This window comes from Sylvia atricapilla, chromosome Z (genome assembly GCF_009819655.1).
Source record: "Sylvia atricapilla isolate bSylAtr1 chromosome Z, bSylAtr1.pri, whole genome shotgun sequence".
NCBI lineage: Eukaryota > Metazoa > Chordata > Aves > Passeriformes > Sylviidae > Sylvia > Sylvia atricapilla.
In genome coordinates, this window is record NC_089174.1 from 31,240,644 (window position 1) to 31,266,798 (window position 26,155).

General features: G+C 37.5%; 1 protein-coding gene across 1 annotated transcript in view; it reads right to left on the reverse strand.

Moving 5' to 3' along the window:
• Positions 1-87: 87 nt before the first annotated feature.
• LOC136373788 (transient receptor potential cation channel subfamily M member 6-like) overlaps positions 88-26,155 on the reverse strand; it is a 65,852-nt gene continuing 39,784 nt past the window's right edge. The window contains exons 14-31 of the mRNA XM_066338765.1: positions 25,743-25,883; positions 24,317-24,451; positions 22,914-23,194; positions 21,704-21,932; positions 20,954-21,100; positions 20,197-20,331; positions 18,948-19,076; positions 16,674-16,925; positions 15,579-15,753; positions 13,908-14,022; positions 12,020-12,219; positions 9,866-9,998; positions 7,026-8,176; positions 6,173-6,285; positions 5,117-5,243; positions 4,125-4,222; positions 1,732-1,790; positions 88-145 (exon numbers count right to left, since the gene is read on the reverse strand). Coding sequence (XP_066194862.1) covers positions 88-145; positions 1,732-1,790; positions 4,125-4,222; positions 5,117-5,243; positions 6,173-6,285; positions 7,026-8,176; positions 9,866-9,998; positions 12,020-12,219; positions 13,908-14,022; positions 15,579-15,753; positions 16,674-16,925; positions 18,948-19,076; positions 20,197-20,331; positions 20,954-21,100; positions 21,704-21,932; positions 22,914-23,194; positions 24,317-24,451; positions 25,743-25,883 — 3,678 coding nt within the window. The remainder of the gene's footprint in view (positions 146-1,731; positions 1,791-4,124; positions 4,223-5,116; positions 5,244-6,172; positions 6,286-7,025; positions 8,177-9,865; positions 9,999-12,019; positions 12,220-13,907; positions 14,023-15,578; positions 15,754-16,673; positions 16,926-18,947; positions 19,077-20,196; positions 20,332-20,953; positions 21,101-21,703; positions 21,933-22,913; positions 23,195-24,316; positions 24,452-25,742; positions 25,884-26,155) is intronic.

Below are 26,155 nucleotides of genomic sequence, written 5' to 3' on the forward strand. Positions count from 1 at the left end.
GAAATAATATCAAATAATCATCAACTACAGTGAATTAACTTCGTTTTGGATTTTGTACTACAGATTCATGAGAATTGCAAATGGGAATTAAAATGAGTGACAAGAAATGAAAAACTTACTGTCTGTTTCCTCTGGAGTTCTCAATCTGTTTAAAAGCAAATATTTGATATTTTAATCCAACATTTCTATCATTAAGATAACACTGGTACACATGGATCACATGCAAAGAGATTTGACTCAGCAACCATAAAGCAAAATAACTCTCAGTGCAATTTTGTTCAACACAACCATCAGCAAGCAATCTTCAGGTGCTGAAGAACTGACACATTTTTCTACATGTTTCTTCCTCTGATTTGTGTTGAGCTGCTCTTGAGTCCGCACTGCTGTTCACATGTTTTACACCACAATAACAGTATCAGTTACAGAGCTTGCAATCACATACACAACTGTTCATTTTTAGTCAATGCTGGGCTGTATTAACAGCTACTTCTGTCATTACCACCACTCGTACAAAAACATACTTTTAAAATTGGTGATTCTTTGGATTAATAAGTCTGTCCGCAAAAACACTACTACAGTAAAGCAGTCTTTGTTACAGGACACAGATTATATGGTTCGCCTCACGGACCAGAGATACCCCACTGAAGACAACAGACTAAGTGATGGATTCAAGCCACTCAACAGCCCCTACATCCTGCAGCTAAGTGTGCAGCTTTCCCACTGCCTATAAATGATGGGATGAAGAAAAGCACCATAAAAATCCCAAACACACAACAACAGCAGAATCCTAACTCCTCACACACACACACCCAGCATGCAAAAAAACCCCCAAAAACACAGTGACTTTTTTCCTCCTCTCCCCATGGTGAAATCACATGGGATGTGACAGCTTTCTAGTATTGTCTAGAAAGCTGTCACTTATTATCTGTGCAGTGCTAAGAAAAAAAAAAAAAACTAAAAAACATATATATAGATATATATAGATATATAAAGAAATTTATGAAAATAGGAAAGAAAAGGAAATGGAGCATTAAAACAGAACTGCATGTAGCAAAAATACTACTAATGTTATAATAATGATTAGTCAATCTGCGAAAAAATTAAAAACTTCACAAGAAAATGGAAACCACTTGGGAAGCCAGCATACTTTCATTAATTGTAATCAAAGCTTAATAATGAAAATGCATGAAGAAAACTGAGCAGAATATTTAGTAAATATACAAAAGCGATTAATCAGTCAGTGAAGGAAGTTTTCAGGAGGTGCTAGCATTGTAATTATTAAAAAAAAAAGACCTGCAATTGCACAGCAAAAGCAAATACAACTTTGCACGCTGACTGGATTCGAGAAATGGCTAGTTAAAAACATTATGGTCATAGAACCCAGAATCACCATGGAATCATAGAATTATTGAGGTTGGAAAAGACCTTGCAAATCATCAAGTCCCAACTGTTATCTTAGTGACTGAATTAGAAAATTCAATTATTGCTAGAATTAGAAAGGGTGTCTATTCCACCTAAAATCATACACTTTGTTTAAATGGATCTCCTTTATCTCCATGAATAAGATCTCCCTGAAAGAAACTTAAACAAACTGGATGGCCTTAACTCTCCCTTTCTCAGGAATTTGTCATCCTAAGTATATTGCAGAACAGAAATAGAAAGATGCAGACCCTACAGATGTCTCTTTGTGAAATTCTTTGATGAGTATCTTAACATACTAATAATACATACGGAGAATTCCTGTTCAGATTACTTTTCTTGGTGTTTCCAAATACGCTATTACTGAAATCCTAAAAAAAGAGAGATACTTTCACTGGTAAAATATGCACATCTTTATCATAAACACATTGCACAGGTCAAGAAGGTATAAACTTGAAAACAATTGTTGATATGATTATTGTTATCGTGAATAATTACCCTGACAGGCAAGCGAGTCATAGCACTGCCATACCTACACTAAAATGGAACTAATTTTCTCACATTGCTGTTTTCCATGTTGTCTCTAGACATTTGAATTAAATACTCAGGTCACCACCTATATCTCAACGTACTCACAAAGCTCATTAAAGGTCCTCTAATAAGCACAGTATTAGAGAACTTTCTTTATGTTGGAAAATTCCAGTGTAGGTATAATATTTACTGTTGCTGAAAACAAATTCACTCAAAATCCCTGCAACAGAAGAATGTAACACACTGAGCAGCTTTCCAGGGATATTTAGATCACATATTTTCCAGGTCTTATCTTTAAAGAAAAACTCTAATAATCTTTTAAACTTCAAGCCATATTAGGAAAAAAAAGGGCCAGACAGATCTTCCTAATAGTAGTAAGAAATGAAATTTTTCTTTGGAATAGTAGTCAGACTAATTTAAATCCTCAAAACACAAAACACTCATACACACACACAACACACAGAGACAAGGAAAAAATATTAAAAAAAAGGTCAAGGACAACTAAATTTAAAGATGATTCAACTAAAATTCAACTTATCCTTTAACCTGAATTTTAAATCACTTTTTTTTTTCAAAATTTCTCTCATATTTTGAACTTGTAGCTTGCTTTGAACATGAAAAGTCTTTGACAAAAGCTTCTTATACCCTTTCTTGCTTTGGTCCCTGCTACTCTTCAAGGGGGATTTCTGAACCCTTGGTATGCCATGAGTGAGAAGCTTTACTTTTGGAAAGATACACATCTTTAAAATATATAGTTCTCTAACTGCAATAGTTGGATGCAGCAACTTTGTTACATCTCAGTGACAAATAGAAGTTTTCATAGTCCAGAGAGACGCACAACAATTCAGTGGATACTGGAGACTGTACCTTGGAAGAATAAATTATTTGAAGTTGGTGTTTCAGAAATGACTGGTTTCAGCATAATTCCAATACCACTATTAATCAGCAGAATGGTTTTTTCACAATTTAAAAAATACCACACTTGAGTTTTATCCAAATATATCTTAATAAAGGCTTTGAAGCACCCAATTACTTGGCTACCTTACACAGTTTTCCTGATATTATCTTTATTTTGCCCGGCTGATCCAGTGATTCACATTTCACAAATTTATTGATTTAGAGTCTAAGTTTTGGTTTTACGGATTCGTAAATTTATTTCTATTTCTCTCTCTTGTCACTTTTTAATACAAAACCCTACCATTTTTTAAATTGAAACATTAAAGCTCTTGTCCCTGGTATTTGGAATTCAAGTTCTACAACACTCAGAACAGCATAACTGAAATTACTTGCTTCATTTTTATTCCTAAAAAAAAGAAAAAAAGAAAAATTATAACATTTTCAGTGAAGAATAATCAAATCTCTGAAAGACCTCCATTTTAATAACCAAAAGTCCTTTTAATAACCAAAACAAGGTGCTTTGGTGCTCTTTAAAAGAAAGAGGAAAGGCTTGTCTTGCATTTCCTTTTCTTAATCCATTCTTTGTTAATTTCCTTTCTTATCTCTGAGATACCCCTGTAAAATTTAATGAATGGTACATTTTCTTCTATTAGCTACATAATTTTAAAACAGGTAGCAGTTTCCACAATCCAGATTCCTGCTCAAGGCTTCAGGAAATGTAAGTTGGTCTAGTTCCATCAAATTCAAGGAGCCTGTATTAGTTCACACAGGAAGAGAACCTTTAGATTACAGAGCTGCAGATTAATTCTGGTAAATAAGGAAATGTGATGTTTGTAAGATAATGGTTAAAAAATCGATGCTTTGCAATTATGATCAATATTTATCCGCCCTTTGCAACAACTATGTGATGTAGCTTACTTTCCAAAATTTTCTTCTAATCCACTCCACCCACAAGTTCAAGACCAAGTTGTGTGCTCACTCACTGTCTGATGAAACATCAGCACAATGTGACTAGAGTTCATATTCAGAACCACTCTAAGATTCAATAACTTAAGGAACTATTTCAATAATCTTAGTAGAGTTAATCTTAGCAGGTGTTAGATTATTCATTTATTTCCACACATACACTGTACCAGCTGACAACAAATCTTCACATCTCTCAGAGAGATATGCCATGACAAAGAAACTCTACTGGCAAATCTAGGGATGACTGTAGAGCTACTCTGGGCTCATCCCAGCCAAAATGATGGACTAGGATGCATAATCCTATGTTTTACCTCTCGAGAATGCCTCAGGTAATCACAGAATGGTATGGTATGCCTACTGACGTCTGGATTTTTAATTTTCTGGTGCTTGCAATGGAGGCGTTCCAAACCTAGTAAAAAGAGAAGTTGTCAGCTATTTCTAGAGGGTAAATGAACAACTCTATCACTATAAACTAAGTAGCTATGCAGTGTTATAAAATAAACACCTGTGTACCATAATGTCCCAGTAAATGTGTAATGAGTTAAAAAAACAATGACAGAATTTCATAGGGTTAAACAGACTGCTTCCACTTTTTCCAGCAGACTTTGGAGTACAGCCCTCCTCAGACCACGTGTACTGAGTCACAGCACTGTCTGGTACTTCTCTCAGCAGCTCACAGGATGAAAACAGTGAGCCAGATCACAGCAAAGTTGAAAGGATAGATGATTAAGGCATAGAATTTTTGAGAATAAAAGAGATGGAGAATTACTAAAAGAAAAGTAACAATGTCATTCCTGTTCACTCCAAAAGAGAAAATACAGAATTAATTTCTTCTCTTTGGAGGATGTGTTTCTGAGCAATGAGAAATTAATAATATAGGCAGAGCATCTGCCAACAAATACAGTATCAAAGTACTGCCTGTGAGGGCAAATGTCTTGAAAAATTATGAGTTTATTTGTTGCAATTAGCAACAAATGCCTTGACTTTAGAAGACGTCACTATAGAAGACACTTCAGGAGAGGAGACAAAGACATCATTCTACTTGCTTCTTATTTATTCCTGAGGATTATCACTCAACTATCTCCTGTGAAAGACAGGCAGTGGTTGCAAAAAGATTCACTTGATCTTCCATCCAACCTTTCACTCTTTTGCCTCTTCAATATTGCATCAAATAAGACAAACTAAGTATATTTCTATGGAAAATTATGCAATGAGGTGAAAATGGTGGATAACACTTAGATTTTTTTGAATTCTATTTACTTCTTTTTAAAAGCTGCTCTGAAATTTGCAACATGTAACATACTTAGCTGACTGAAATTAGACACGGTGAGCCAGTTCTTGCTGTGTTTCTCTTGCTCATCCCAGACATTGATCTCTGCAGGCTCTGAGTTCACCTGAGTGTTCTGGGGACAATCATCCACTCTAATCACCTGCCAAGACACAAACAAAACAATACTGAATTTACAGGATGGCTAGCATCTCCACAGTTCCTCTGACAACATATGATATGGCCCTTTAGACCATCTCTGAAATGCCAATTAATGAATGCACTGTCAACTAAGAAACGTATTTTCCCTGTTTTTCACAAACTGCAGAAGACATGTTGCTTTTGTCTAGCATGTACTGTGGATGAAAGGTCTCACACTATCTGAAGGTATTTGAACTTTGAGACCTCATACGTCCAGAGATACCAGATTTCAAAGCTCAAGTCCAAGATCCTTTACTGTCCTGTGTATCTTATGTAAACAAACCAGTCTTCAGTATTCATCTCATTAAACAGTGATAAATAATCCTTTCCAGATAATGAAGACCCCAGAAATTCCTTTATAGCTCTAGGAAATAGATTTTTATTTATGATCACACAGACACAGTTGTAAAAGTTGCCTCAAATATATACACAATCAGTATATTTTCTGCAACGTGCCAAGTTTGAAGGATTCACAGAAAAGTCTGTGGAACTCTTGTGGTAGGAGACAACATTATGAGGCCTAATTTGCTTTAGTACAGTTGTGTACCCCCTGGATATGGTCACTGCTTAAGTCTATCCTAGATCACATGAAGCCTCCACAAGTTCCCCTGACAGCTGGAATGCAAGGACAGACTTATGCTTGTGAACCACCACAAAATCAGAATCACCACAGTATACCAAAGTCCATGGATGAAACCATGTTCAAAACAGAAATCCCACACATTCAAAAACAAGGAAAATTGAACCAAAGCTAGAGACACACAGGAGATGCTGCAGCTGGTGTGCAGCACTATAAATATATATATTTTCAGTTAAATCACACTGCAGAATTGCTTGAAGGAATGAAAAAGATATTTTTGAAATACACAATTCTTTTGCATTTGCCCATACCGGCACCTGAAGAGGTTTTTGATTCCTCTTTCCTCTCCCAGACATTCTGTCTCTGTTTTGCTGGTTTGCTTTTGTGGCCTTACTGTGGGGTAGCTCACAGGATCCTAAAGATTCTGCAGGAAAGAGTAAAAAAAAAAAAACTTTAAGCTACACAGTTTCTGTTTACTAAGGAAAAATCTGAGAAGACTGAGAATTGGCAGATGTTTAAAGCAATCTGAGAAAGAACTGTGACATCCAAATTTAGTACTCAAGCAGTTCCATGTAAAGATGTGCACCATTACAAAACATAAAACAACTAATGCTGTTTTATATTATGCTATACATTATACTATACATTATATCATACTATTCATAATTAAATCTGCAATGTGATGCATTTTAGCACTTGGTAAACAAACTTGGTGGAAGACAGGGAGATATTTAAACTGAGTGCAGAAGTGTATGCATTTTCATTCTCCATGCACTCGTCTCCAATACTGTCCATGTATCCCATGTACAGGATCACATAATGTATTTGGGTTGCTGCAACTCTGTCTTTGCATCCCCAGAGCAAGAGACTTCCCCAGAATGAGCACAATCCTTCTGCCAGGCTGTGTAGTCACAGACATGGAGATTCCATGAGATGGGGCAGATCAGGATGGCTGATATATAGGTGTGTTGCAACTTGCATACCAAGCACACTTCAGATATTCCCAACAGCCAGACCCACCCAAACAATGTGAAAGAGTAGCTCTGGACTCTCTGCTACTATCCTCCACTGCATCTAATACTTTCTGGGTGCAAATGAACATGTTTGTAATGTCTTCAACTCTCCAGTAAAATCTACGGTACAGTTTTAATGTTTTATAATTACCTCCTACAGCTTTGCAGATTTTCCCTGATCTCTTTTTTTTAGGGGATGGTAAACTGTTGCTTCTGCAGAAACTCCGGTCCCTCCAGAGAGGGCTGATCCAGAAGGAGATGCTTCGCTTCAGCCTGTTCTGAGAGATGCTGCTGCTGCTCTGACATGACTTGACAGAGTTGTAGGAGAAGGACTTCGAATCACTTAACTGGACATGCCTGGTGGGATTATTCTGGTAATTGTTGTCCCTGTCACAGGAGGAATGTAGCCACAGAGCTTTCTTCTTTGAATCTGAGGTGAAAACTCCTTTTTCATCACCTTCAGAGAACCCCCAGTTCACATAACCACCGTCAGTTTCTTCCCTGTCATGGCAGGGGGGTACTGCACTTCCTTCAATATCCAGCGGTAGCTGGAGATCAAGAGGCTGAGCAGCTCCTGCAGCATTAGTCTTTTCCGATGGCAAATGGATAACAAGTTCTCTCTGGCTCCACTGATAACCTTCTGTCTCTTTTCCAAGGAAGCTGATACCTGGCACATTTTGCTGAACCAGAGTGCCACTTTCCAGGCCATCTCTGAATGATTCATCCTTACACTTGGAAGTAGTGTTTAAAAAGGACAAATTTAAGGTGACATCCTCAGAAAAAGACCCTCCCTGATGGTCAGGGGGCACCAGCAAAAACTGCCCATACCTAGGAGTCGACTTAGTCTCAGAGGATACTCGTGAAGTGGTTGTGTCTGTTTCCATTTCTACCTTTGGAGAGATATCTTCTAAGTAACAAGTAACCACCTTGTTACTCTCAGACTTCAAGAGTTTGCACTCTGACGGAGCCTGAGTCCTTACCAAGCTCCGTAAGAGGGAGGGTGGCATGCTGTAATAGTGGTATTTCTTGTCATCCAAGCCATCCAGGCTGCTCAGGGTCTTGGAATAGAATGCATTGCTCCAGCTATGGGGCAGCTTCCTACAGGTATGATGCTTTGTGTCAGCCAGTAAGGCTTCTTCCACCTTCAAGGTGTCTACAGCTGAAAGCACTTTCAGAATATCCACTGTTAGGGCAGAGAGGTCTTGCAAATGTCCTAGCTGGCTGTCCAGGGAGAGTAAAGACTCCTTGATATAAAATACCTTCTCATGCACTTCTTTAAGTTGTTGAAACATCTCTTCTACTCTAGGTAGAAAAAGAAAACATAACTAAAATACCAGAACATAGATTTTTACATCTGTTTATGAGATGATGAAAGAAACAATGAAAATTAACATATTTCAAAAAGTTAGTGTTTCAAATAGGGTTTTTTGGGTTTTTTTATGATGACTTTCATTCCCATTAATATCTGTGTTTGACAAAACCCAGCCGAACTGCTAGGGGGTTTCTTAAGGAAGCAAGACTTTTTGCATAAAGAGTTCCTATTTTAAAAACTATTGCCTTCTCACTAATACCCATTTATTGCCATAGAACTACTAAACCACTGATGGCAGGTTACATTGATTATGGCTGCAAATGACATATACTTCCTGTCGTATGAACAACCTGCATTTTACATTTCTTGTGCGAGCGTGGGAAGGATAAGGTTCACACAAACTTCCAGGTACTCTTTAATCCTGCCTTTTTCAAGTACTAGAGACTGCTGAGAAACATGTCTTCGCAAGAACATACTTAGCCTACAGAAGTAGATTCTATGCATCTAATGGCATTGGTAACCTTCAGGTACAATTCAACTGCCCAAAAAACCAAAGCCTTTTTATTATCCTCAAATTCCCAGAGAAAAGTGAAGGAACTTCTTGGCCTGGGATTACACCATTTTAACAAAATCATTATCTTCATATTTCCTGAAAATTTTCTCTGATACTTTATCACTAAGACAATGATAAGCTAGCTGCAGGTAGTATGCAGTAGTCATTTCTTCCATTTGTCACAGAGTAACTAAAATATGTAGCATTAAGCCATTGCTGAACAAAATCAAGGACCTATGTTCCAGAACATTTTATTCATCTAAATTAATTTCTTGCATTGATGTCATGCAATGCTGTCAAGAGTGTTGACAGTGAGACTTGCACTCAGAAAAAAATTCCTTTCCAGATCTATATCCAGTAAATGAAACCTTTTGAAGTAATCAATTCTGCAGTTTCTGAACAAAGCTACAAAGCTACTTATTCAATTTCTTTTAGAGGGGATGTTTATTTTGCTTCTGTGTTTAATTTTAACATGCAGAAAATAAGATTATGCTTTCTTTAGGCAAAACAAATTTGTTAGATGAAATCAGTGTTGGCATTCATTAAGAGTTTTTATAGTGTTCATTTTTTTAAATCTTCCCATTAAACTTAACGCCAGATTTGCCATTAATTACAATAGAAAGATAAATTAGGCCAACACTGAATGTTTTGAAACCTGTCAGTAGTTGTGTATTGATATTGTATAAACCAAGACACTGTATTGCAAATAATGGTATACTGGTTTTCTGGTTGTTTCTGTAAATAGCAATTATACTCAACACAAGCAACACTCTCACAGTGTAAATACACTACTAAGTTTTAAAATAAAATTACATATTGTATGCTGTTCTCTGGCTTGCTTTTGTAGAGCTACCTGATCTGCATGAGTCAACCTGAGCAACAACTCACTGTACCTCTTTTACCATGTACACACACCTAGGGATGTAATTCCATCAGCAAGGCTTCCCAGACAGATCTGACACACTCCTCAAACACATGCAGATACAGAAAGAGACACATTTCCATCAAATTAACATGGCCTATGCATGTTCACAGTGGCCACAACCAGCTTCAAAAGCATTAACTCGACAAAAACTTTTTATATGACAAATTTATGCGAAGAACATAAATATGCATCTAAACACACCTTTCTTTGGTCAAACGGATCCTTTCACTGCCACTGGAACTCAGGTTTTCATTCTTTTCATGAAAATATTCTTCTACACACTGTTCCTCAAAGTCGTGGAGTTTTTTTAACTCCTCATCACTCAAGTAGAGCTCTGAATAAAGGGGGTAGAAATCAGTATGAAGCATGCTAATAATTGCAATAATTTATGAGTATGCACGAGAAAAAAAAAAAAAAAGAAAAAGAATGGTCAAAAACTTGCTTACACTCCCTCCCTTGACAAGAATGAATCAGGCCTAACTGTATGAATTTGTGCTTGAGTATAATGACTCAAATATATGAAAATGTGGGATTTTGTCTTCCCTTACACAGGGAACAAAACCACACAAACAAAAATGCCAGTACACTCCCCTTAAAAGGCTCAAAAATACACACCCGAATGGCTGCTCACAAATATGCATTTTCTCAAATCTTTTCATTTGTTTTGTTATACATGTGTCACTCACAAGACTTAGATATGAATATGTAAACATTACAAAAATTTTACTGCAGGTTGGCCCAGGCATTAATTAGTCACCTACAACACCCAGACTCCATTCAGGTGCTCAAAGCTGCAAAACCTTTTTTTTTTTTTTCACCTAACTGGTTCATATGCTCATATGTATAAAATATTCAGATACCCTTACTATAATTTCATATGTATAAAACCTTTAGATCCTCCCCCCCGCCCCAAGATTACTGGAGTGGAAAAAAGCATTTAGAAGTTTAAAATTCCATAACTCGGCTACTCATGGTGCTATCCCTCTAGCACACCAAGGCTTCTGAGAGAACAGCTCCGTTACAAAGAAATGGATATGGTGGAAAGCTGCTTCTCTGGTTCAAAATCCACATTTACAAGCTCCTCTTTTCTGTCCTTTTTTATGTACCAAACTCTTTACTGTACATGCTAGGGAGGTGCCTGTTCCTAGCAACAAGGTGGTGTTTGCTACAAGGATGCAGTACTCAGCTGCAACACACAGCTCAGCAGTGAAGACCTCCACAGTGTTCTGGGGTTCCACCTCTCACTCCAAACGAGACTTGATCACCTTCCAAGCACTTTTTCCCCTATTTGACCTGTGTTCCTTCCTCCAAAATTTTGCTCTGCATCTCGGTATTGATTTTCCACAGGATGGCCCTGGGTACTCGCTGAGAAAAGCAATTATAACACCAAAACTAAAGTAAAAGAAAGCTGTCAAGCATAAGTGTATAGAAAAGGTGCTCAGAAGTGCTTAAACATAAAAAATTCTCATTCTGATAGATATATAAGGAAGGCATGAGCCCTCTTCTGTGCAAGGATTTTTAGATGTGCTAAGCAGGGTTTCAGTTTTCCTTTAGCCTAATGCTCTTTACAAGACACCCTCTATGCCGTGTCACTGACTCACACTGTTCTTGCACACAAAATAAGCAATGGCATTTCAAAGGCAGGCTGGTGTATCCAACCATGATGGGGGAGCTGAACCAGGGAGCAGCAGTGCAGCAGTTTAGCATTGATTAGGTAAGCCTGTTTTTGAGCTCTGTGAACATGCCAGATATCTTCAGGGGTTCATGTTCAGCAGAGAAAATTCTAAGGCATAACCCACACAGGGTCTGCCCACCTCTGTTATAAGGCATCAAGGGTGTACATTGCACCAGAAAGGAGGAGGCTGTATAATACTGTATACCAGTGCTTCCCAATGTATTTTTAGATATGGCTACAGCCACCTCTTCCCCATTTTCCTGCCTAGCACTCACTACCAAGCTCCACAACTGACTATTCATTTCCATCCCAGCATCTTGAGGTCCCCTTCCCACAACAGCTCGGGCTGCTCCTGTCCGAGCCAGTGACAGTGGGACAGGGAACTGGCATCACTTTAAGAAGGCATTAGGAAGGACCTGCCAAGAAGTCCAGGCTGAGAAAAGTGAAAAAGATAAGGTGCAGTGATAAGCCAATGCACAAAGTTCATACAGAATAAGAATGTAGCTCCTACAGAATAAGTTGCTGTCACTTTATTTCAGCTCAGAGTTGTGACGTATCTTGACTGATGAACAGTAGGTAGCACAGCAACAGCCAAATATAAAGCAAAGCATTCATCTTTTTTTTTTTTTTTTTTTAACTCCACAGTGATGGGAGTGATGATCAACTATTTCCCAGCTTACTTAGCCCAACATCGCCTTCCTCTTGGTCCAGCTCATTTGGGGGCTGGTGGTGGAAGATGCGCTTTATCAGAAGCCCAACATGACTCAGGAGGATGAATGGTGGAGGCAGCCAAGGCTTCTCGTGGTACGTCATGATGTAGCGGTAGCGGTTGTACTTCCAGAGCTTGTTCGATATGGATTTCAAATCAAAGTAAACATTACTGAGGAGAGAACCACACAGGGAGAGGGGCAGGAGGGTAAAACGCTCATGTGAGGAATGCTCCCAGTACAGCACAAGATACTTGTCTACAGATCTAATCTGACACTGGTCCCATTCCTCCAGTGGAATCCAGGGGTAAATCATTTAATAAAGTAGCAGCATGTGCCTTCAGCTAGTGCAGTGAGAATGAGACCTTCAAAGCTGCTGAACAGATTTGAAGCTCCAATTCCCATTCACATTAATGGGAGGTGGGCTGAAGTTGCCACTGACGTGGCTTTGAAATCCCAGTCATACTATTTAAATTTTAATATATATCCTAACTGAGAATTTAGCATTGTTTGCCCCTTTGGACTGGATTAAAAGTAAATGTCCGGCTAAGGGAAGACTGTAATAGTTTTTTGCACTCCCCCTAAAAATGTATTTGCTGCAGCCACATGAGCTGCTCTTTTGCAGAATACTGATTGAAGCTGTGAAATTATTAAACATGGCTAAGATGAATAATTTTCTGTATCTACTATGGTAGACCCAAGCACAGGAACGAAATGTTGTGGTTTCTAGCACTGTCATTTCAGGTGCACTGTCGTTCTACACACCCAGCATATAATCACAAAAATATCAACTTTTCTTCTGAAAGCATAATTAAATATATTTCTCATACTCATCCATTTCTGGTCCCATTTCTGGAACAATCAAATCACTATGCAGGTGATTTGCCATACTTACTGAAGTTTAATTCCAGAAATAATTAAAATAACAAATTCACACATGTAAAATAATACATAGTGTATAAAGCAATAGCTTGATTCCTTGACACGATTTCAGGAAAGGGCTTTCTTATTGGAACTTGAAATAGAATGAGTTTTGATGGTTTAGGAGTTTTGTGTATTAATGACTTCTTGTATTAATCTGATTTTTTTTTAACCTGCAGCTGACTTTTTCTTCCACAGGAATGCTAGAATTATAGGAAAATAAAAATAACTGTTTGGGTTAGGCTGCTCTTTACTACTATTTTACAGAACTTGATCCCCTACATGGGATTCATGTTAAAACATGAAGGGTTAGAATTACTATAAAGACACTGATAAATTACTATAGGACTACTATGAATTACTATAGGACTACTATGAATTACTATAAAGACTCTTTCTGTTCTGGCAGCACACATTAAAAGGCAAATTGTTGGAAACACTACAGTTAGATTTCAGTCTAGAACATATGAGATTGCATCAAGTAAGGATTCTCAAATTATTTCCTAAAGGAAAAGCATACTCCTACAATTATTATCCTCTCTGCTTGAACACCTTCCACTTATCTGCCCATTTAACACTTGGCCTGCCCCATGATGAATGTCATATGGGCTCTTAGCACAACAAATACAACTTTCAGGAAGGGAAAATTAGTTCAGAGATTAATTAATGTTGGGGTTTTTGCCAACTGCAATTGTCTGCTCTCACAGAGTCAGATCCTTTTTAAGTGGCAAAAGAGTTTAGTTGTCTTCTCCCTGTCACTTTCCTTGCACCACGTTTGGCTAGCACCATTCTTTCCTTTATTTGACTTACCCCTGTGGCAGATGGGGTACAACCACCAGCACCAGCACAACCTTGCTGGGGCATTTTTGGTGAAAACTTTTAGGAAGTGCTGGCAGAACATATCTTAGTTGCTTTTGCAGCAATATACCAAGGTACCTACTTAAAGAATGCAATGAGCAAGTTGACCATGATGATGTACTGCACAAAGAGGTAGACAGCTTGCAGGAACGGTGTGAGAAAGGAGCCAGGAGGACAGTCTTCATCGGTTTCACAGACTGGAAATAAAGGACATGCAGAACATGGGTAGCACAGAAATCAGAGCATAGCACAACAATGGCCTGTGCTTCTCGTGTCGCAGCAAGAAACAGAATAGTCTTCACTAATTTCACAGAGATACATCACTAAATTTCCAAATTAAAGATCAAATTCCACCTAAAGGAGAACTGAGACCTCTTTGTGCTACTACCACCCTAGGTACCATCATTAAGAAGATGCAGACACCACTTCATATATACCAGTTCTTATGCCAGTCATTCCACTTTTTGTTAAGGGGAAATATGATGCAGCTGGAATGTATTTGGGGGATGGTTTCACCCAAGTAAGCTGAAATCCAGATCTTTGATCCTTAAGGCAGGAGCGCCACAGGCTCTGCTGCGAAAAGGATACAGCTCAAAAGCTGCTTTATCAGTACTGAAATATAGAGCTTCACAACTTAAAAGAACATTAACTCATGCAAAAAGATATATATGGCTATGAATATTTGTCACATAAGGCAAAAAATAGTGGAAATTAGGGAAACCTTTTTGATGTTCTTAGATTGTCAAAATAAATACTTTCCAATCTTTTTAATTTCTAAAACAAATTTACCTCTTTTGAGGAAACTTGGAAACATATTTATAAAGCAGCAGCCCTAAACACAGGACATATTCTGCAGGATAAAGAGTCACTAGAGAAATCATAGCTTTACTTGGAAAGTGTCAAATTTCTAAAGTTTTAGAATTATTAAGTGATTAAATGGATTAAGCTGGCAAACTTAACAGTGTGTTTTCATTAAGAGAATTTTGATTTATATAACCAAAACACATGTGACTGTTTCAGCAGTAATAATGGATGCAACATGGTATTTTAATGAATTTGGTCTATGCTGAACTATGTACCTTATGAATATATTTCTATTTGCATACCAATTTTCCTATTTTAGGCACTATTTTACTTATTCCTTCAGTCAGTAGAATGAGAGTGCCTTACATCTGTAATGCTTAAATATCTCTGGAGTGCCTGATTCCTCTCTCTTACTGAAACAAAGTCAAAGCCATAATCCAGATACATGATTTTTCCTATTTACCTTGATTGGTTCTAATTCTCCTATGTGCACATGGTTTATCTGTTTAAGAATGCTGCCAGGTAAGGTATTTCTTCCTTTCTTTTTCTCCTTTATTCTTTCCTCCTTAAAGGCAGCTTTATAGCCTTTTCTCCAAGAGATAGCAGCTTTGGGTTCACATAATTGGAAATTTGTTTCATTGGCAGATCCCCTGACCAGGAAGTAGTTCAGTACTAGCTCCTATGTGCTTTGCCTCAATATCTGCAGTTTATTTAATTTGAAATACTAAATTTCAAGGCTTTAGAGTTTAACCTTTATTTTTAACAAAGAAACTCATATTTGCAACTTCATTCATGCATTATTACTCATTACATACATACATATAATGGAATCAGAATTGTTTAAGAAGGAACAGACTCAGTAGGTTGTCAAAACTCAAGAGATCAAAGTAGACGTGCTTCTGCACATATTTAATTTAAGCTGTTGAGCTATATTTTGAAGATTACCTACCATCTATTTCTCCAGCATAGACCTCACCAAACATCATCCAGTAGGGCTGAAATACAATGTCTCGTGCCAGTGTCCAAGAAGGAGGCTCCTCTGGTGAAAGAATTGCCTTTCGTGACACCCCAAAACTCAGTAGGACTATGGCCATCATGATCACAATGTAGAACATGTTTCCTGTCTGGAAGACACATTTGTGTAAAAGAATTAGTTACATTATAATTATATGTAAAAGAGACATTCATTTTAGGGAAGAGTATCAGTTGCTCTTGTTAAAAATCAGAGTGTAAAACCAGGGGTAAAAATCTAATATGCTGGTGGAAATAAAAATATTTTATTTCTATGACCTGGGATACATGAGCATCTTGTAGTTGTTAACATCGTCCTAGACTAAATAAGCTACAAGTCCTACTTGCTTCATATGTCCCTCTGAGAAGGAAGATATAAAAAATGCGGGGACCTCACAAAAGTGATTTCACTCAGTGGCGCTTCTTTCAAACCAAGAGCAAGGAATAGCAGTGAAAATTATTTTTCCTCCTAAACAATTACCATGAAAGACAGAATATAAAAGTATTAAGAAGACAGTTCTTAGTAATCAAGGCAAATTATAGTAGGAATTTTCATATGTCCCCCAAGACTAAACAGTAGTTCAGAAGCAGCTCTTACAGCAAAAGAGAAACAAAAAACCCTTTGATTTCACAGAAATTTTGCCAGATAAATGGGGATATAAAAAGTAAAATAATAATGAAACAGTTTCCAAGAGTTAGGGTAATAACCTGTCACAGTGAGTCCATCTCCAAGAGACAGTGACTTTTCATTCTACTGTGACCAAGCTAAATTGGCAAACTAACTTAAATGCAACCCTTCTGTAGGGAATGAAGTAAAAATGGCTTTTGTGAATAAATTAATGTAATTCATAAAATAAAGTATAATCTGATTATGGTCAACTCACAAACAGGAAAAATACCATGGTATTTTCAAGTACTACATTCACTGTGAATTATTATATTACTTCTCCTTTTCTCTCACTTCTGAGCTTTACATATTCCTGAAGGTAGATGCCTTAACTACGGAAATATTGCTCCAAAGCACAGTACTTACCATTTTCCCAATCATTGTCAGGTATGGGCCAGCATGCTGATTCACAGCAAAAAGATCAAGGAGCCGAGTATACCAAAATATAATATCCAAGCAGTAAAGGAGCCTCCCTGCAGTTTGCACACGGGGGGTGGACCAGCGCAAACCAAAGCCAATCATAAACAGGATGATAGCTACAGAATCAGTAAAATTCCAGTATTCATAAATCCACACCTTCACTTTTTGGCGGAATTTTCCAGGTTCTGAGATAAATACCTAGGTAGAATGGGGGGAGAAAATACCATAAAATGCTATTAAAATCACATTTGCATTATTTAACCTTTTCTGTCTGAATTATGTCATTATATTTGGGAATGTATCGTTTCCCCTCTTGTATTTTTCTTCTCTTTTATCTTAGACCCATTTACGGCATATTGCCATTCACTATTAACTGAGGCTTTTACTCAATCTATAGTGTCATATTGCTCAAGTATGCCACATCAAATGAGATAGCTCTTCCTGAAGAAAAAAATGAATCCTGAACCTGAATCCATTCACTAAAGGGCACATACCTCAGCTAAAGAGAGCAGCCAGTAAAGAATTGTTATGCACACATACTAGAAATTAACAAGCATTTTCTAAAGGGATGGTCATGACCTGCAACGGCCTTTTCATCAACCCCTAAGTCATGGAAAGTACTAGCCTAACCTTGCCACTGGGAAAATAAGTAATGTCCTTTATTTCAAACCAAAACTATAAAGAAAGATCCTTGTATTCTGCCAAGGACACGTTAAAAAAAGGAGTGGTGGCAACTAGCAAGGTAAAGAATGAAATGTTCACTCCTTGAACTGTAAGGTGCCCCAAAGGGATTTTAAGCTTCACTGAGCAAGCATGTGAAGTGGAATCCTTGGGAGGAGGCAAATAAAACGTTTGCACATTGCCACAAATGAGGCAAATTATGCAGTGCCATGTGAGATCACAGTGATAAGTACCAAGCAAAGGAGAGATTTTGAAAAGTTATGCCCTGATCTTGCAAGAATTTATGCATATGAACACGCTAATGTAAACAAGTTATCTAGACTAACTCACATGGGTAACTAGTTGCTAGGGCCTAAGGCTTTAACAATTATTTGATACAATCTAGAGAAACAGAGGTTTGCAGCTATATATAACAAGGCCCTCAGCAGTTAACCAACCACATGGCTAAAACAGAGTGTCCTACAAAGTCTTTGCCAACAGACCAGAACTAGAACATGGATAAGGAAAATCAAATAAAGATATCAAAGTGATGCTAGAAAGAGAAGCTGTTGTTTCTGCTGTCCCACCATCAAGATGGTTCAAGAGGATAGCAGTGATCTCAAAACTGTCCATTCTAAATTTTTCATTTTTCTCAGTTAGGAAATCCTGGTTTAGATTTTTTCAGTCCTATCTCATACTGACACAGAACTTGTAAGTCCATCCAAGCTTTGATATATTCCCAATATTTTTACTGTCCCTTGAAATTCTTCACCTCTCTCATACTGATTTCACAGTCTTCTGAGTGATCTGTATTTGCAGCACCCTTTGCTCAGAACTGTGGCTGGATTTTTGTGGCTAGATTTATTCCTCTGAAAGTACAGCGTTTCAAAAGTCATATAAAAGACAATTCACATTACTATTATTTACTATGTGCTGATTCTACTGTGAAAGCATGTCAGAGCAGATGTAACAATAATTGAGGTAATATATAGCTGCATTTGTCCCCAAACACAGGCTTGGATGTCAAGTGGTGTTCAGAAGCTTGGGTCTAATCAGTTTCTTTTTTCTTTTTTTTTTTTTTTTTTTTTTTTTTTTTTTTTGTGCTCAATAAATCAATAAATCCAGCATTAAAAGCTGATTTTGGCTTTTTTCCAAGTGCATTTATGGAAGCCTAGACTTGAGGGAGAGCCATAGATTGTTCTATGCAAAATATCTGTTAATTCATAACAAGTTCTCACTCAGCTTAAATATTTAAAGAGAAATTTTATTACTAAAAGTCTAGTGGTCCATTCAAGAAAATTAAGGACCAGGTACCTACATCAAGGTTCCAAATCCCAATTCAGCAGTGACCTACCCATTGCCTATCAGCTCTACAAAGAAAAGTAGAGAATTAAGGCCAAAATTTAGGATGAATTTTCATGGTCCAAGAGCTGGTCTTCTAATAAAAGACTTCTAATAAATAAATTCCCAGTATAATTCTCTATAAAAGTAAGGCAGTATTTAGCATTCTTCAGAGAGGTATTTATAATAAAGATGAGAAGTGTGAATGGAAAAACTTACCTCCCTGACTTTTTCAATAGCAGTAGTGAAAATATAAATGATAACAAGCCACTCCTGCACACTTGGTCTTGCTTCCATCTTCACCAACACGACGTAAGTGAAGAGCATGAGGAATGCCAAGTACGACATCTGCCAAACACATGGTGTATAATCATACACACAAAAGCTTCAAACAAATTTCTGCAGACATAACAGCTGATTGGCTTCACTATAGGTACTCAAACTACTGAGACACTGGCACACTAGAGCCCAGAATCTTTATTCCAGTTCTCCAAAGTTTTGTCTTGCTTTGCTTTGTTTTTATGAGAATGTCCTTAAACATCATTGGAAACTGTTACTTTAGAGCTGAAAAACAGGTAGGAGCAGAAAACAAACAACTGGAGTGTATGTTCATCCCCATAAAAGAGAGAGACTTTTATCTTGAATGTTGAACTAGATGGTCTCCAGAGGTCCCTTCCAACACCAACAATTCTGTGATTCTGTTCTGTGATCTGCACAGCATTCCTTGATTGCAAGGTCAGTCTTATGCTTCTATCCCAGCCTTCTCTAAAGACAAGTAACGGTTCTCAAAGTTACATGAGTCACTGCTGGTTAATCAGTGCCTTCCAAAACACAGAAACTATATCAGGTGGAAAATACATACTTTAGATGTACAAGAATATGCTAGAAATGTATCTAACATAATAGATTACAACCTATAAACCACTTAAACACACCTAGTTCAAAGAATAAAAGTTTATGTGCATGGTGACCTAATGAACAGTATGATTTAAACATCCTGAGCTCTACTGACACGGGGTTATTAAATTGGTTTAAGAAATGCACATTTCCCATAGCCAATGATCTACTATAGATAAATATTCGCTTATCCAGAGACAATTCTTAAAGAAAAGAACATGAGTATCAGTGAAGTAAAAAAAAAGTACAAAAGGCCACCTTCAAATCTATCTCAACCTTTGCAACTGACTGCTATAATGACCTTTGTTGAAGTTTTTCTTTAGTTCCTTATAATTGTTTTTCTGGGCGTTAGAGGTTGTTGTTTTTGGCTTTTTTTCCTGTTCAGTTGCATGATCTTAACAGATAAACTTTACACTTAATTGTTGGAGAAACTTACTTCAAATAGCTTCCCATCTACACCCACCACTAGGTGACTGCAAATCCATGCTAGAAAAAGTAAAAGCAGGATTAAGTGGCATTTGAAGGATCAGAGGAAGGGTTTGTCAATCGAAGTTCTAGAATGGTGACTAACCGTGTGAAACCAGAACTTGACAATTGGTGCATTGTAGAACTCATAGATTTTTCTAGTTCCAGGCAGGTTTCTTTGTCCACCATCTACTTGGCTTTCATCAGACATCTGAACAGCCTTTTCCACATCATAAACCTTCTTTAAAAGAAAACAGCATTTTTAAAATAAGAAGCAATTGTTTATAATTGTAAAGGTAAAGTTGTTTCAAAGGGAAGACAGGTACAAATGCCTAAACTTTGTTCTGAACAAACCGTAACTGTAGCTGGACTTTGTCCGATTACAACTATCTCATTTGCAATAATAAACATACACTGTGTGAAAGACGGTCTATATGGCACAGCTACACTGTCTGTATATTTTTTGATGGTATTTTGTATAAGATTATTCAAGGAAAATCAGTAGCCTAGACCTCTGCTAAAGACTAGTAGATAAAATCAAAAGTTAACATTAAGCAGAAGGTGAGCACTCTTCTTAGCTGCATCAAGTAAGCTTGCTCCCTTCCTGCACTAGCAGGACATGTGAGGTTGGCAAGGAATTTCTCATTATGGTCAGCACAGAAGTGCCATGCAGGACAGATGAGATAACTTGTACCAAGTTCACATAAGTTTGTATCCAAAGGAGGAACCTAGCCCACACTTCCTGAGAGAACTGGCCTCCAGCCATTTCATTGCACCTGACGAGCATCTTCTCACTCCTCAGAACCACACTGCGGTGGACAAAGAGACCCTGGCACACAAATGACTGATCCTCACAGACTAACCAAAGTGTCTTTAGAGCTGATTGGGCTCTCTTCCCCATGGTACCATAACTGGTGACAGTCTTGAGGCTGAGGCACATGAGACATTTCTGCCTTGCTTTTAAACTCCAGCATCAAGATGGTGGGAGGAAGGAGAATACTCATAATGACCTAGAAGAGAGGGGCAAGGTTAATTAGGCAGTGATAGCATAAACCTGAGGCCACAGCCAGCTGTGCCTGGTGCCAGCACAAACCCGGTGAAATTCCACTGGCTGGGGAAGGAGTCACTGGGGCTGGGAATCTGTATCACAGTCTGATAGCCTCTGAAGATACGTGTTGCTTTTGGCAGATTTGTGGCTTTGAAGAGACTCATGGTATCTGGGGATGCTTTCAATACTGCTCACTGTGTCTGGAAAGCTTCCTTCCCACCAGCAGCTCTGCCAGGGAACAGGCAGTATAGGAAATCAAGAGCAGATGAGGAAGGACTGAAAAGTGCTGAGAGAATGGGAAGAGCAACAAAAATATCTTGCCTCGTAATGTCATCCCACTCATGCTTTTGAAATAAAAACAGAAATAATACAGAAGCAAGTACTTTTTTCCCCTCCCTCCCCTGCTTTTTGTTTCCCAGATGTTCACATTCCTAGACACTCATGTTCAGCATATGCTTAAGCACAGCTGCCTGAAGCTGCATTAGCCACGTTCATAAACAAAAATCCCATCTAATAAGCATCTAAAAAGCACCAAGATGCTCTGAAAAAAACAGACCAATGCTACCTTAAACCAGGAGTTCTTCCTCATCTTCAGGCATCCCATCCACATGTCAGTGAGCAGCATCTGTGTGCACGTGTGGGATACAAAGGGCCGCAGCCTCACAGACACTGCCAGCTTCAAGCAAGTTGAGTTGCTCCAGTTTTTCAGTTCATAGGTCAGTAACTTCATGGCCATCTGCTCATTTTGTTTGAATGCTTTGTCCAGCACATCTAAGGCAAGCTGCCCAAATTCCCTAAAGCAGAAAGGAATTAACAGTCAATATAACAGGGATTAGTCAGCAAACATGCCTTCTCCCATTTTTCCTCACTGCTTTATCAGTATACCCAGTGAAAAACAATTTGCAGTGTAAACTTAACTATTTACTAATCATACTGTTTAGGAACATCCTGTTTTGTAATTTTTTTTTATTTTTGCTCTTAATCTCGCACAGTGAGAAAAATGGACCCTACAATGCTTTTTGTATTTTGCCTCAACCAAAAGATTCATCACCACTGTAAGCAAGCATTGCGGCCAGTTCCAAAAGTCTCTTCTTTTGGACTGACTTTAAATCACCTTTGCAGAGAACACTCTCAAAGGAAGGTACATACTCTCCTTTAAATTAAGATTTGGAGCTGCATACAAAAGAACCAAGTACATTTTATTGCACCTGAATCTTAAGCATGAAATCTACAAAGCAGAAAATATATTACTAGCAAAAAAACCTACCAGAAAATGCTAAATGGAAATTACAAACTCCAAGAAAATTCTTGGTTTATTTCCCTTTTCATTCAATCAGGCATTTCACTTTCCACCAAGTCTAACACAGATCAGATTTAAGCACTGATTTTGGTTTACTTTTGACAGATTTGAACAGTCCAACACCTATGTGCCATAGAGCTTTTTAACAAGTTGAACTGGAAGAGAAGCTGCAAGGGAAATTTCAGCCTTTCACCTGACCATTTAGAAGATAATGAGCTATACATTACTCACCTATATTTTCAAATATGCATCTAGGTAATATGAAAATAACTTTCCTTTAACTCTCCACCACATGAGTGCACAGATGAGTGCATAGATGCATTATACAGTATCAATAGACAGCATCCAAAAGTACTTTTTTATACTCCATAATCCATGGCATCACTAACTTTACTAACTCTTTGCAGATTAGGGCAGTTATCTCACCATTCCCAGCACCAGAGAGCTTTAACTGAAATGAAGGGAGAACTCTTACTTTGAATACTTCTTGAGTTCTTCTGAAGTGTCATCCACCATGTTGCTCTGTTTAGCTTCATGTGACATTGCTCTGTAGAGTTTACAAGCAACAACAGCTTTGACCATGGCTTCTTCTCCATGCTGCCAGAAGAACATAGCCATCTTCTGTCTTTTCATTAATACTGCCCAAACCAGGAGGTCATTATAGGGATAGCTGAAGCCAGTTGGTTCATAATTCTCTGCACAGTTTATATCCTCTTTTGATTTCTTCTTATACTTTGGGAAAGGGCTGGATCTTTCCTATAAATTTGTTTTAAAAAAATTAAATAAAAAGAAAAATAAAAAGAAAATCCCAATCAATGACTGAGTTTCAGATTCATGAAAATACAACTGCATGCAAATCTGAATAGCAAGTAGCAAACTATTTGATAGCTATATACATTTAAGTCATAAACCACAGCTAGGAACATGTTCAGATTATCAATGCTAAGAAGTTGGTAACATTAACAAAGGAAAAGTACACTTTGCTCTGCATCCCTGCCTTTCATAACTTCCCTTTCCATAGTATTGGGCACTGTCCAAACCCCATGATACCCCACGCTTTGCTCTTTTTTTCATATGTGTCATAATAGAAGAAAATGTAAACAGTAGACTGAAACAAACACCTTAGATACTTAAAGATTATTTTTGCTGTCTGTTACACTTGTAATGTAAACTTGTTATACATTCATATCTGGGTATTTTTTGGTGAAAGGTAGAGGAAAAAAGTCTTACTGATGTAAGTGAAGAAGTCTCAGTGCTATCATGGGTTCATTTTGGCTCTGACTAATTCCAACAGCCATTTATATTTATTTTACTTTATGTTTTGTCAGCTGGATAAATAGGTAGGTAGGTAGGTAGGTAGGTAGGTAGGTAGGTAGATAGATAGATAGATAGATAGATAGATAGATAGATAGATAGATAGATAGATAGATAGATAGATATGAATGCCAGTCTTTGTCTTCTGTCATTCTTTCTTTGAATGTACCTCACCTTAACAGTCTTACTCTAGCACTTCAATAAATAATCATGAGATAGTATTAGTAAAATCAGAGAACTCCCGTATTTCTTCCAAATTCAGAAGAGTTTTCATACATGCTTGATACTTGGAATTTTGGTGATACTACATTTCGATGAATTAAAGCCCTTAGCAACTAAAGGATGGAAGTTTAAAAACTATCATGGAGTCTGAGATTGATTTCAGCAATAAAATTGCAAAACTTGTATTTCATGAGCAGTGAGCAGTAAAGCATTTTTTCCACTGCAATTTAAGTAGAATTATAAAAACTGAGATCCTGACCCACCAATGTCTAGAATTTCTCAATGAAATTATTATCAGCCTAATATTTCCTAAGCAAAGTCTACAATAAGCAATTATTTTACCTTGTATTTGTAGGGCTGTGCAGTTCTGAAGAACTGAGAATGTAAAGTACTTTCAGTGGATCCCATTCCACTATCCATCTGATCACTCTGATGAAAGGAATGAGACAGGCTTTGAGGCAAGCTGGAGATCATTCTCTACATCCAAAGGCAAACCATAAAATATGAGAAGAGAAACACAAATTAGAAATAAATTTTGCTGGTACTTGCTGACTGCAATAGTGCATTTAGAAACTGATGTTATTCAAAAACTAATGAGTCAAAAATCACCATAACTACCACTGATGCTTATACCATCAAGGAAAAAAAAGACCTGTTTCACATCTCAGGTAACAAATATAAATTTTTCAGAGTCTCTGAATTCAAAATAATGATTTTCCACAAATTGCAACAAACAGGGTTGCAACAGATGGAATCACTCAGTCTGGAAGCTCTGAGTGCCGACCTTTATAAAATGTGCCATAAGCCATTAAAAGACAGAACTCTGAACCTTTTGTTGACAATCTCCTCTGAAGGATGGCACATCCAGTATCTCTGTAAATTTTGTTCAATGTTGGCTAAGTGGGAAGAATGTTAACACCTGAATCACTAATGCTCTTCCCAGAAATTCCTAGTTATGTGATTATGTGGTTTCACCTATCCCTGTTAAGCTCGTACTTCATTTGGAAAGAGCAAAATGTATTAGAACTGCTCACATTTTTTTTAAGCATTGTGTTAAAAACTAGTGACACGCAGAAAGCTCTGTCTCTCTGTTTTCATTCACTTCAAGTTACAGGTTTCATTATTTTTCCTCATTTTCCCTGATCATTATGAAGTTCTTCTCTTAGTTGTGGAAATATTTCATGGGGAAGAGAGGATTTTGTTATTTGTTTTTCAACACATGGAAGTACTTAAAATCCAATTCTACTCCAAAAATTGGGAATCATTCTTATGCAGTAAATCTGCTCCTTCTGCAATATTGGGAACCATTTTCATCTAATTTATTGAGAAGTTTAGGCTGTTTTTAAGTTACCGGTTTTGGGAAACCCATAGGGAGAATGCTTACATGCCGAAAGTCTGCTTCAAGGCATGTGGAATTTAGTATTTCCATGGGGTGGTTCAAGCTGAGAGAAAGAAATATGTAACCATTTCAAAAAAGGGGAAATGGTGGTTGGCATAATCTTGTCATTCTTATTGATGGATGATAGACAAAATATAACCTAGATACTGGACAAAAAGATAAATTTACTGAAATAATAAATAATTTAACAACCACCAACACTCTTGGGGATTTGTCTCTTTTATTTGCAACCTTTCCACAGTTCTCAAACAGACAAGCATGGTATACACTTAAATGATGCACTTTTGACAAACCAGGATGACAACCTGAGCTATTTTCAGGTGTCACCTTTTGGCTTTTCTTGGTGACCAGTATTTTGGAAGAAGCTACCTTGTGTTTTCTGTAGAGATTGTTGTAGAGAATTCGGAAACTCTTCCTTGTGTAGCTGCTCCGATAAGCTTCACCAAGAAGGTATTCTATCACTAGTCCAATGTCAATCAGTGATATTTTGTAATCCAAAGAAAGGCTATTCTGAAACACCAAATGTCACAAGTATTTCATGATGCTGTTATATACAACATTCAACCCTGTCATAGCCCTCCTATTGTAAGAGAAAATCTGGAAAAATATGTATCTGTCAGGAAACTGTACACATTCATTATACATATGGAACTCTTCTAGAAATGAGGGGAAAATGCCTGCAGTTTACTGTACCCATATTGAAAATTTTACAAGGTTCACAAGATCAGCTGCATCATCTGTAAGGGTAACTGTTCTTCAGAACAAGCACCAACAGCAGAGGT